The 12,539-nt window shown below is 53.4% G+C and overlaps 1 protein-coding gene across 6 annotated transcripts in view; it reads right to left on the bottom strand.

The window, feature by feature from the left end:
• Nucleotides 1-12,539, bottom strand: part of Igdcc4 (immunoglobulin superfamily DCC subclass member 4) — a 37,902-nt gene that overhangs the window by 4,862 nt on the left and 20,501 nt on the right. For 3 of the 6 annotated variants that reach the window (XM_052712298.1, XM_052712265.1, XM_052712282.1), the window contains exons 5-16: nucleotides 12,026-12,166; nucleotides 11,248-11,403; nucleotides 10,190-10,603; nucleotides 9,591-9,755; nucleotides 8,949-9,086; nucleotides 7,325-7,498; nucleotides 5,543-5,779; nucleotides 5,356-5,457; nucleotides 2,427-2,610; nucleotides 1,720-1,847; nucleotides 1,397-1,567; nucleotides 1,140-1,277 (exon numbers count right to left, since the gene is read on the bottom strand). In XM_052712298.1, coding sequence (XP_052568258.1) covers nucleotides 1,140-1,277; nucleotides 1,397-1,567; nucleotides 1,720-1,847; nucleotides 2,427-2,610; nucleotides 5,356-5,457; nucleotides 5,543-5,779; nucleotides 7,325-7,498; nucleotides 8,949-9,086; nucleotides 9,591-9,755; nucleotides 10,190-10,603; nucleotides 11,248-11,403; nucleotides 12,026-12,166 — 2,148 coding nt within the window. The remainder of the gene's footprint in view (nucleotides 1-1,139; nucleotides 1,278-1,396; nucleotides 1,568-1,719; nucleotides 1,848-2,426; nucleotides 2,611-5,355; nucleotides 5,458-5,542; nucleotides 5,780-7,324; nucleotides 7,499-8,948; nucleotides 9,087-9,590; nucleotides 9,756-10,189; nucleotides 10,604-11,247; nucleotides 11,404-12,025; nucleotides 12,167-12,539) is intronic. The other 3 variants (XM_052712274.1, XM_052712288.1, XM_052712307.1) reach the window with 2 other exon arrangements.

Below are 12,539 nucleotides of genomic sequence, written 5' to 3'. Positions count from 1 at the left end.
CCCGGGGAGGGACTTCGGCTGGCCTCAGTCTCACCCTGTGGGATGCTCCCCCTCTTCTCGTTTGTTTTTGTTTTTGTTTTGTTTTGTTTTGTTTGAGATAAGGATTCTCTGTGTAGCCCTGGCTGTCCTGGAATGCCCTCTGTAGACCAGGCTGGCCTCGAACTCAGAGATCCACCTGCCTCTGCTTCCTGAGTGCTGGGATTAAAGCTGTGTGCCGCTGCCCCTGGCTTGGAAGCTCCCTCCCTTCCGACTGGACCTCACTGGGCCTCATACTAACTGAGCCCACCATGGCCTTCCCTGCTATACACCACTTGTGCTCCTCACAAAACGACTCTGCAGAAGCTTCAGTGAAGCCTTCTTCTACCTGCCAACAAGGGCTTTCATGGTGTCTGTGTGTCTAATCCAGAAGGGCTCTAGGTGTGGTGTGTACACATGTATCTGTGGTGTATGTATATCTTCATGTAGGGGAGGTGCACAAGTGTATGTACGTGTCCTGTGGAGGTCAGAGGTCCACATCAAATGATTTCCCCAACCACTCTCTGCCCCAGAGATCATCCAGACTCTGCTTCCTCAGCGTTGGGATGACAGTGTAAGTCGCCACATCCGGCTTTTACCCAGGTCCTGAGGCTTGGGTGGCAGCATTTTACCAACCGAGCGTCTCCTCAGCCCTACGTGTGTTTATTGCTCTGTTGGCCCCATCTTCGTGTCTGTGATAGTTTTCAACGAGGGGTCCTGGGCTCTCATTTTTATCTTAATTGAACCCTGTGAGTGTCTGTCCAGCCTGCCGTCCACTTCCCCTTTACAGAGCTCACGAGCTCACCAAGCCAATCATCTAAGCAAAGCAAGCTCCGCAAGAAGCCATCTCTCTGATGTCCTCTGACCTTCACACCTGTCACAGACAGACAGACAGACAGACACACACACACACACACACACACACACACACACACACTATAAAATAATAAATAAAAGAACCTCTCAAAGCTAAGACAGCCCCTCTACCAAGCTGCCACTGCCCCCCACCCCCACCCCCAAGGGCCCCAAAGTCAAGAGAGTGCAGTTTCCAGAAGGTAGGACCTTGGGAGCCAATCCAGGGTTCTTGGGGCCCCAGGTTGCCCCAAAGGCCTCCTCCCTGGTACCTGAGAATGTCTCCTGGAGAGTGATCACATCCTGCAAACGGGAGAAGGGCCCAGGCCCCACCTCTGTTCGGGCCCCCATCTTGAAGAAGTACCGAGTGTCACTCTCCAGGCCATGTACCTCTGCACTGAAGATGTTTCCTGTGTGGAAAGTGGAGAGCAGAGTGGCAGGTAGAAGGGGTGAGCACCCCACTCCGGAAGCCCCCTGAACATTCTCATGACTAACTTGGTCACCTGAAAGGGTGGAATGGCACCCTTACCCTCTGTGGTGAGCAGCGTCCACTGGTGCTCGGGCTGGGTGTGGTTGTTGCTGTAGAGAATTAGATACTCCACGATCTCACCATTGGGCTCCGTGGGGGGGCACCAGTGTAGCCGAACTGTGGATGGCGTCAGGGGGCTCAGGCGCAGGTCAGAGGGGGGTGTTGAAGGCCCTGCAGTGCAGGTAAGGAGTGAAGGGTCAGAGACACAGCCCCAGCTAAGGGCGGCTGGAAGTTAGGAGATGAGGGCACAGTCTCCCCTTCTTCCTCCTTCACTGGACCCAGCCAATGGTGGCGCATGTCGGGAGAGGGCGGTGGATACTCACGGTCAGGCAGGGTGGAGCGCTCTACTACGGAACCAAAAGGCCCATCCATATCCACACCATGGGACTGTATCGCAAACTCATACTTGGTGAATGGCTTCAGCCCGCCAATGAGGATGTCTTCTCCGGAGCTTCCGGGGGAACGGATAGGGCTAGTGCCCTCAGACAGGCAGGCTTCAAGCCAGGCAGAACCCCAGATGCAAGCCCCTGTCTCCAGCCTGTCCTACCCCTTGGAGGGAGCTGCTCCTTAGGACCTCTAACTTCCCCTCCCCCCTGACACCCAGGTAACCCACAGAGAGACTGGATATATGCTACTCCGGGTCTAACCTCCAAACCAGACCCTCCTGGCCTCCAGGAAGCCTTCCTGAATTAATCTAAGTTATTCTGCACCTGGGGGACCAATCACTTCTGCGGCATCTTGTCTTGTCTTGGTTTATATCTCTGTTGCCTTTCACAGGATATTTTAGCGATTGAACTAGCAGTTCTCCGAGCTATCTTCTGCATGATGGGAGGGCGGCGCCCCAGCAGACTGTCACTCTCACTGAAGGGTGACCACAGGCTCTGCCATTAGGGGATGGGACCAGACAACTCTCCTCCCTTCTCACTGTTACACCCTGGTCCTGTGTGGATCCTGTGTGTGCCCCTGCCACAGCTGAGCCCTGGAGTCTCTCCTACCACTCCTCCTGATGCCTCCCTCCCCTCGCTGATACCTGGTATAGTAGGTGACCAGGGAGGCATTCCTGAGCCCCCAAGGACCAAAGCGCACGGTGTAGTTGACAATCTTGACGGTGGTAAAGTCCGGCTTCTTCCACCGAAGCCAAATGGAGGTGGAGCTGTTTGACTCTGCGTGGACGTGGGCAGGAGGCAGGGGTGGCCCCCTCTGGATAGGCAGGTCTAGAAGGGAAAATCAGAGTGTGGGGAGAGGGGGCGGACTCTCATAGTCCCAATAGGCTTTATTTGGTATTTTTTCCCCCTCTTATTTTTGAGACAGGGTCTCGTTATGTAGTAACCCAGGCTGGCCTCTAACTCCACCCCTCCACCCTCCACACACACACACACACACACACACACACACACACACACACACACACACCCTGCCTTTGCCTCTCTCGTGCAGGCGCTATAGCTGCCTGCTACCATGACTGGTACTGGCCCTCTCTTTTTCGATCCTGCGAGTTGGGTGGCATGATTCCCAAGAACGAAGTGATTTTTGCTAAGGACACACATAGAGCAACTATGACTCATCACTGCAGAGGAGTTGACAAAGAAAGCATGCCATGACTCTGGAGCCAGGCTTGGCTGACATTCCATTTCTGCCACTTTACTAACTGTGTGATGTTAGAGAAGCTGCTTAACCTCTCTGTGCCTCCATAGCCTATGCTTCTAGGGATCTGATGTCAGTACCTATGTCTTGAGGTTCTCTTTTTCTTTAAATTTATTTATTTAAAGTTTTATTTTTATTAGTGTGTATGTGTGTGTGTCACATATGTGTGGGTGCCTGCAGCCAGAAGAGGGTATCAGAGCCCCTGGAGCTGGAGTCACAGGAGGTTGTGAGACATCTGACGTGGGTGCTGGGAACCAAACTCAGGTGCTGTGGAAATGCAGTAAATAGTCCTAACCACTGAGCCATCTCAGTCACACGTGTGTTTGTTATGTGGAAGAGAGGGGCAAGTGTACTGCTATGTGCCTGTGGAGGTCAGAAGACAACTTGGGGGAGCCTGGAGACCAGACTCAGGCCGTCTGGCTCACAGCAAGCCCTTCAACTGCTGAAACACCTCACTGGCCTCTCACGCGGGCTCTTTTGAGGTGAGATTAGTTAATACTTAGAATGCGGCTAGGAAACTGTCTGGTGTAGTGTGTACTATTTGGTGACTAATGTTTATTAGATAAGTAAAAAATAAAATAAACTCCAAGAGAGCAGATACCTTATTCGTATTGTTTAACACTAAATTTCCAGAACAGAGCTGGCATGTGGTAGATACTTAGTAAAATATTCGCCGAATGGAAAAAAAAATGAACTATTTAGAATTAGAACCCAGGTTTCTCTGCTCCTGACTGTCAGGAAGCAGGACCACCGGGCAGCACAACGCAGTGGATACCCTTGCTTGAGAGCCAGGGCTCTGGGTCCTGGTTAGTCAAGGCTTTGTGGCCTCAGATGAGTCCCTTTGCTTCTTGGACCCTGGTGACACCGTAACAGGATGTGTCACCTATGAAGTTCACTCTCAAGAATTGTGGGATTAGCCTGGTGTATGTGTGTGTGTGTGTGGGTGGGTGGGTGGTGGGCATGCGTTTAACCCCAGCACTTGGGAGGCAAACATAGGTGGATCTGAGTTCGAGGCCAGCCTGGTCTACAGAGTAGGTTCCAAGACAATCAGGGTTACACAGAGAAACCCTGTCTCAAAAAACAAAAAACAAAAACCAAACCAAACCAAAACAAAAAAGAACTGTGAAATTGCTGGGCATAGTGGCGCACACCTTTAGTCACAGCACTAGGGAGGCAGAGGCAGGTGGGTTTCTGTGAGTTCAAGGCCAGCTTGGTCTATAGAGTTTCAGGACAGTCAGAGCTACATAGTGTGACCCTGCCTTGAGAAAACAAAACAAACAACAACAACAAGCCCAAACCGGACACCCTCCCAACACTGAGCACGAGATGGTTCAGTGGGTAAAGGCACCTATTATCAAACCTGAGGCCTTGAATTTGACCCCCAGGACCCACATGCTGGAAGAGAATCAGATTCCTCTCACCCCCACAAGCACACCCACAGACAGGCACACAAAATAAATAAAATGTAATAAAAATTTTTAAACATTTAAGATAACATTCAAATAAACCTCAAAATGTTTTTTTTTTTTTTTTTGGTTTTTCGAGACAGGGTTTCTCTGTGTAGCTTTGCGCCTTTCCTGGATCTCGCGCTGTAGACCAGGCTGGCCTCGAACTCACAGAGATCCGCCTGCCTCTACCTCCCGAGTGCTGGGATTAAAGGCGTGCGCCACCACCGCCCGGCCTCAAAATGTTTTTAAGTAAGCTTATGGTTTGTGCTGAGCAGAGTGCTAGACAAAAGTGGTCCACAGGCACACACGCAGGCAAAACACCCACACACGTAAAATTAATTTATTTTTAGGTAAACCATAAAGCTATTCTCCCAGCGTAAGAATTATGAGATAGGGGGCTAGTGAGATGGCTCAGCAGTTACGAGCACTGACTGCTCTTCCAGAGGTCCTGAGTGAGTTCAATTCCCAGGGCATACGGATGCATAACCATCTATAAGGGTATCTAATGCCCTCTTCTGGAACAAAGAGATACATGCAGATAGAGTACTCATCTACATAAAATAAATAAATAAATCTTTAAAAAAAAAGGATTATGGGATAATCTGACAGATCATGTGGTATAGGTGGATGGGTTTGAAAAAATCTAAAGGTTGAAGGTTGGAGCCAGGAATCTCGCATCAAGTACAGGGTTTCCTAAACCCTTTCAAACTCTCCCCGTTTGCTCTGCTTAGCTGAGGAATGAGGGGGCCTGTCTGACAGCATGAGGACCCCTGCCCAGGAGGGTGGGCTGGAGTGGGTGTGGCATGCACACTGCCTGCTGGCTGATCAGGGCAAGAGGCTCTCAGACCCCTCCTGCCGCCCGCTCACCTGGTGTGGGTGCCTTCTCAGTCTTGCCTTTCCATACAGCTGCGTAGCCATCCTCGTGTTTGTTGAAAGCTACGAGCTTCACCTCGTACAGCCTGCCAGGGACTGGGGAAGAAAGACTGCGGGGGTCACTCTCCCTGCACCCGGCTTCCCCGGCTCACACGACCCTCCCAAGCCCAGGCCTACTCACCTAGCTGGGTCAGTTCATACTGCTTTACTTTCTTCTTGAGGCGCACGGGCCCCACGTCCCAAGCCTGGTCTCCACGGCCCCCTGCGGGGCGATCACCCGCTGTCTCTTCCTCTGCCCCCACCTCGCGCCAGTAGAGTTTGTATCCGGAAATCTGGGTGGGGTGAGGGGGCGGCTGCCACGACACCACCAGGGATTCCATCTTTGCCCTCACCTTCAATTCTGCAGGGGCAAAGGGAACTGGGGGAAGAGGAAGATGATGGGGACATGGGGAAGAGAAGGAGTGAGGAGGTCAGGGACCCGAGCGGGTGCAGGGCAGGGGCGGGGCCCAGCATGGAGAGTTGTGCCCGGGCTTTCCCTACTGCTCCACTCTGCCACCTCCCGGTGGTCTTGAGCACTGCATGCTAGCTCTGAGGGCGCGTCTGTCCGACATGCACAAAAGAGACAGCAGGGGGCGCCTCTGCGGAAGGCCCAATGTCGGGGAACAGAGGGGCTTCGGCTAGTCTCTTGAAGGAATAGATACAGACAAGGTAAGGAAGGAGGTCTGGAACCATCAGACGGAGGAGTCCTTCTCGGAGTCCAAGAACAGAAGGCTGGCTATGTGTAAGAACTGTTTCAAACACCTTGTATACGTATTTTTAAATTTTTGGTTTTTTGTTTGTTTGTTTGGTTGGTTGGTTTTTCAAGACAGGGTTTCTCTGTGTAGCTTTGCGCCTTTCCTGGATCTCGCTGGCCTCGAACTCACAAAGATCCACCTGCCTCTCGTATTATAAAACTTTTAAGTATTATTTATTTATGTGTGTGTGCACGCGGAGGTCAGAGGACAAGTTGGGGACTCATTTCGTTCCTTCCACCATATAGGTTCTGTGGAGACAATGGCAGTCTGACTCCCAGAAAAAGGAGCAAGCCGCTTTACTAGCTGGGCCATCTTGGCAACCCTTGTATATTTATTTTTACTTCATTCTTAAAACTCTGTAATCCAGTTTTTTAAAAAGGCTCTTACCTATATCTTACAGATAGAAACTGAGCTCAGAAAGTCAAGTAATTTGCCAGATGTCTGAAAATGGTGGCCGACTTTGTAGACATTTAATCACTCTACCACTGGGCCTCTAGGCAGAACCAGCTACTATTTAATAGGTTCCCTCCTTTCTCTCTCTCTCTCTCTCTCTCTCTCTCTCTCTCTCTCTCTCTCTCTCTCTCTCTCCCTCCCCCTCCCTCCCTCCCTCCCTCCCTCCCTCCCTCCCTCCCTCCCTTCCTTCCTTCCTTCCTTCCTTCCTCCCTTCCTTCCAGAGTTTCATGCATCCCAGGCTGGTCCCAAACTCTCTATGTAGTTGAGGCAGATCTCGAACTTCTGGTCCTTGTGCTGGGATCACAGGCATGTGCCACCATGCTGGGTTTATGCAATGCTGAGCATCGAACCTAGGGCTTTGTGCATGCTAGGCAAGCACTCTACCCAGCGAGCCCTATCCTCAACCCACAGAGTTCCTGTTCTGTGCCAACCACTTTATGTATAAATGTATTACAATCCTGCTGTCACCCCTTATGGTAGTGATGAAGCTTTAGAGATGTGACTTGTTGAAGGTCACAAAGTGAACAGAGATATCTGAACCCAGCCCTTCACTCCTTCACTCCTACACCCAGGCTTCCCTGATGTATCAAGTGTGTGTGCAGGGTGGTGGTGGAGGGGCGGGTGGCAATAACAGGTCTGTGCTGGGCATGGCCTGGGGTTCCGAGGCCACAGACCACGCCATGCCCACTGTGCAGTCTGCCCCTGCAGCTCCATACCATGACTCTGGTTGTGCACACCAGGTGTCCTGTGCTGCATCCACTGGGAAGGAACTCCATAGCCGGCCCCAGTGCCAGCTGAAATCCGGACTCGGTACACCTTGTTCGGCTGAAGTGAGTTTAACGTAAGTTGTGTCTCATTTCCGGGCACCTCAGTGGAGAAAACCTGATCTTCTGGGACAAAAGAGATGGACTGCTGGGTGTCCTTCATCTGGAGACCATGATCTCTAAACTGACTCTTCCACTTCAGGTCCCCAAGGTCCTCTGGGCACTGACCCCTCAGCATGGAGGCAGGCTCCATGCCTCCAGGATGACCCAGGGGCCTCTAGCTCCAGCAGCTGAAGACCATTAGTATTGGTTCAGCATGGGAAGATCAAGGCATGTTCTTCTCCACCCTGTGCACTGTCAAAATAACCAGTCCACACCCCTTGTACAGTCTCGAGGACTAGCTGGGCAGCAGTGGTGCACGCCTTTAATCCCAGCACTCGGGAGGCAGAGCCAGGAGGATCTCTGTGAGTTCGAGGCCAGCCTGGTCTACAGAGTGAGATCCAGGACAGGCACCAAAACTACACAGAGAAACCCTGTCTCAAAAAAAACAAAAACAAAAATAAACAGTCCTGAGGACTAACTAAGGACACTCAACAGCACCTAATGTCAGGAGCCCTGGCTGCTGCCTCAGGTCAGCCTCTCTGTCTCTCTTGCTTTACTCCGACCCTAGCCACTTTCTTTTCTGCACGCTCTGTTCCTTTTAGAACCACACCACCTCCCCTAGACCACCACCATCCCCCCAGCAGGACCATCCCGTGCCCCACGTGCACACCCGTAGCATCCCATCTCTGGTGCTTAAACTTGAAGGGTTCCAAGGATCACCTAGGTGAATTGCTTGCTTCACAGAAAGGAAACTGAGTCAGAGGCTCCATTAACTATACACATGGTACCTCCTTACCTTGCTCGAGCTACTGGCTCTCTTTGCCTTCCCTTTTCCTCCAGTGGCCCCAGAACTCTGTGTGTGTGTGTGTGTGTGTGTGTGTGTGTGTGTGTGTGTGTGTGTATGTGTGTGTGTGTATGTGTGTGTGTGTGTATGTGTGTGTATGTGTGTGTGTGTATGTGTGTGTGTGTATGTGTGTGTGTGTATGTGTGTGTGTGTGTGTGTATGTGTGTGTGTGTGTGTGTATGTGTGTGTGTGTGTGTGTGTGTGTGTGTGTGTGTGTGTCTGTCTGTCTGTCTGTCTGTCTGTCCGTCCAGGAGTGTGAGTGTTCACATGTGTGCAGGTCATGTCAGATGACAACCTCTGCTGTAATGTCTGTGGTATTGTCCACCTTTTGCAGCAGGGTCTCTCAGTGGCCTGGAACTCACCAGTTTAGCCCAGTGAGTACAAGGGATCCTCTGTCTCCATCTCCCCTGCACTGGGATTACAAGCAGGCACCACCACCATGCCAGGCTGGGATTGAACTCAGGTCCTTGGACTTGCAGAAGCACTTTATGCCTCCAGCTGTCTCTCTAGCCTCCCATTGTTCTTTTCCAGAGCTTTCCCACGCCCCTGCTGGGACCCCCACAGACCCCCGCATCTGGTGGAGAACCCCCTTTCCCACTGCCGGCTCCCTGCTGTCCCAGCCCCACTCACCTTCCTTTCCCAAACCGTACTCTATCTTGTACTTCACCACCTGTCCGTTGCTCAGGCCGGAGGGCAGGGGCAGCCATGCCACCCTGATGTCTGAGGGGTTGGGGCTGGACAGGGCGAGCTGGGGCGCTGCGCTGGGGACTGAGACAGAAGAATATTGGCATGAGCTCCGCTCCACCGATGGGGAAGACGAGGTCAGAAGCAATCAGAGACTTGCCCGGGTCACACAGCAAGTCAGAAGCAGGCCCAGGCCCAGGATCTGAGGGAGGGAAGGGAGCCTCTCAGGAGAGCCCCAGCTGGAGGATGAGGAGACACCCTTCCTACCCCAACGCTAGCGGACAGTGTGGGCCAGAGGCTTTTCTATCCAATGGCTGGGTGATACATGGGTGTAAGGAAGGAGGCCTGTATGATATGGGGGCTCACAAGAGATGTGCTCAAGTCCCAGCTGTCCTACTGACCTTGGGCAAGTCACTTTCACCTTCTGATCCTCAGTTTCCCCATTTTACACTGGGATGAAGAAACCCTGCCCACTCCTTTCCAGGGCACACAAGACATCACAAGGCCAGGCAGAGGTCCTTGGGGGTACACTGTCTCTGGGTGGGGATGTCTCTGGGTCCCAGGTCACTGCAGGTTCAGAGGTCCTACCATCATCCAGTGTATGCACCAGGGCTGGGCTGGAGGTGCGGCTGGCCCCTAGCTGGGAATAGGCCACCACGTAGAACTCATAATCCGTGTTGGGTTCCAGGTCCCGAACCTGCAGCTCTGTGGTGTCATTGTTCACTGCAAACTGGTACTCCACGTTGTCCACTCCTGAGATGGTGGCACAGGGGATACAGGGACTGTCACAGCCCACTCCAGGTCTGACCAGCTGGAGTTGGTCTGGGGATCCGACTGGCCTTTGTATAGCTAAATTGTCGAAGACAGTCTAGGCTGATGAGTATAAATGCCCTTGCCAGCTAGTCTACCCATTATATTAATTCTAGAACGGGTCAGGAAGTTCCTCATGCAGTCTAATTGAAGTGGTTACTACTGCAGTTAGTTAGCTGGGGTGGAAGATGGCGCCATTAACCCTGTAAAGACAAGCATCCTCTCAGGGGGAAAAGTGTGTGCACGCTCTGAACTCTACGACTAGACTGAAGGTCCCATCCCTTCACCCCACCCACAGAGGTCCCCACCAGGCAATCCTTCAGTCATCTAACCCGTGGTTGCCCTAAGTGGGGCCACTTGGTCTTGCATAGACATACCCCTTGCCTTTTGGTAGTGAAGGGAGAAGCCGATGATTTGCTCGCTGTGCAGTTGTGGCCGCTCCCAGGCCACCAGCACAGCGGAGCTGCTCAGCGGCGTGGCCGTGACCCGAGTGGGGGCGCTGGGCAGCCCCTCGCGCACCACCACCGCCAGGGGCGCGGCCGCACACGCGGTTCCCGCGCTGTTCTCCGCTACGCACTGGTAGTAGCCGGCGTCCTGCAGGCCGATCTGCGTGATGACCAAGCTGCCGCCACCGCCCTGCACCTTGACGCGCCCGTTGGGTCGCAGCGGCGCCCCGTCGTGCAGCCAGCGTAGCGCGGGTCGTGGCTCGCCCGACGCGCGGCACACGAAACGCGCGGTGCTGGCCCGCGTCCTCGACAGAGCCTCTGGCGCTTGCGAGATAGCAGGAGCCCCTGGGGTCAAGAGGGAGACTCTGACAAGAGGTTGGTTGGTCCCTCCCCAAGTGTCCCAACACCAGACCCCCAGCCTCTCCCTGAGGTTCTCTCCCCTAGTCGCCTGGGCCAAGTTCGGGTCCAGCCGCCTGCCCACTTGCCCTGGCCTCTCCTGGGCTAGCCCTCCTCTCTTCCAGCACCCGGGATCCAGCTCACACTCCTGCTACTTACAGCCTTCCAAGTGATGGGATTACAGGCAAGTGCTACCACGTCCAGATTCTGGCTCCTAGGCTTCATACCATCCAGACCTTTCCACTATCTCCTCCCATAACCTCACCCCACTCCAGCTCGCCCACTCTCTCACTCACCCAAGCCTAGCCTCACACACCCCTCTCTATCCCTGTCTCAACTCTTTCCACTCTATCCTCCAGCTAGGGTCTAGTTTTTTTTGTTTGTTTGTTTGTTTTTTCGAGACAGGGTTTCTCTGTGTAGCTTTGCGCCTTTCCTGGAACTCACTTTGTAGACCAGGCTGGCCTCGAACTCACAGAGATCCGCCTGGCTCTGCCTCCCGAGCGCCAGGATTAAAGGCGTGCGCCACCACCGCCCGGCTCCCTCCTCCCTCTGACACCCACCCGTCCCTAGTGTCCCACAGCTCCAGCCCTCACCCAGCACTCGGAGCTCAGCTGCAGCGGTGGCAAAGTCGCGGGTGTGGGGCTTGTTGGCCCGACAGACATAAACCCCAGAGTGCCGGGGCTGCGCGCTGGCGATGAGTAGATTGGTCCGGCCCATAACGATGACATCCGTGGAGATAGGCTTCCCGTCTGGGGACAGAGAAGGAGCAGGCTGGAGGGGGACGCTGGAGCTGTCCCTCCATGCCCTCTCCAGCTAAGGGGATCCCTCTACACCCCACCCCCACCCCCGCAAAGCAGCATCACAGTGGCTGGGTTGAATTCCAGGTCCTCTGATCCTAGCTGCGTAACTCTGATCCCTAGGTAGATGGGAGATGAGAGACAGGAGCTGGACAGACTATGGTTAGATAGCCTCTGGTGGGTGGGGGCAGACATTTAATACAATCTTTCTTTTTGCTGCTTTTATTTATTTATTTATTTTCAGACAGGGTTTCTCTGTGTAACCCTGGCTATCCTGGAACTCACTCTGTAGACCTGGCTGGCCTTGAACTCAGAGATCTGCCTGCCTCTGTGTTGGGAATTAAAGGCCTGAGCCACCACCGTTAGGCTTTAATACAGCCTCTTTACACTTTATTACTGCATGAATGTGTGTACATGTGGGGCCTGCTCGAATGTGCTTACGGAGGTGGAGGGCAACTTTGTGGAGTCAGTTCTCTCCTTCCATCTTTAAGTAGCTCCTGACTTGGAGCCTGTGAGATACTGTACCATCTTGCCCACACCCCTAGTCTCCTCCTCCTCTTCCCTCCCCACTCACCTTGTCGGACCCAGGACACAAAAGGCGTGGGGTCAGCGGAGGCCATACACTCCATCACTACACTCTGTCCAGACACTACCGTGGTGTTCTCTGGGGCTGCCACAATGACTACATCCTGGCCCCTGGTAGCCTCCAAGGACCCTGGAGAGACAATAGGAGGGCGGGGTCTGTCTGTCACCTGCTGCTCCTGTAATAGCTGAGGCACCAGAGTAGGGGGCATCAGGATTCCTTCTGTCAGAAGAGGAAAGCAGCTACCAAGTTCAACAGAGCTGGCCTGTGCCTCAGGGCTCTTTCTCTTGGAGCCAGAAGAATGCTCTCGACACAAATGGGCCCTCCTTCCAGTGACTGGGCAGATCACACCCATATCACACACCACATTTCCCTCCTAACATCCCACCCGGCCTCTTCCTTGGACCCAGCACTCAGTTCTAGATCTATATAGGCAGATCGATATAACCTATAAGGCGTTGTGTGAGTTAGGCAGATCCCTTTCCCAAAGTGCCTGGGGGTCCTA

Source organism: Peromyscus californicus, unplaced genomic scaffold, assembly GCF_007827085.1.
Source record: "Peromyscus californicus insignis strain IS unplaced genomic scaffold, ASM782708v3 Scaffold_11__1_contigs__length_118956290, whole genome shotgun sequence".
NCBI lineage: Eukaryota > Metazoa > Chordata > Mammalia > Rodentia > Cricetidae > Peromyscus > Peromyscus californicus.
This window is presented reverse-complemented; position numbering and strand designations above follow the sequence as displayed.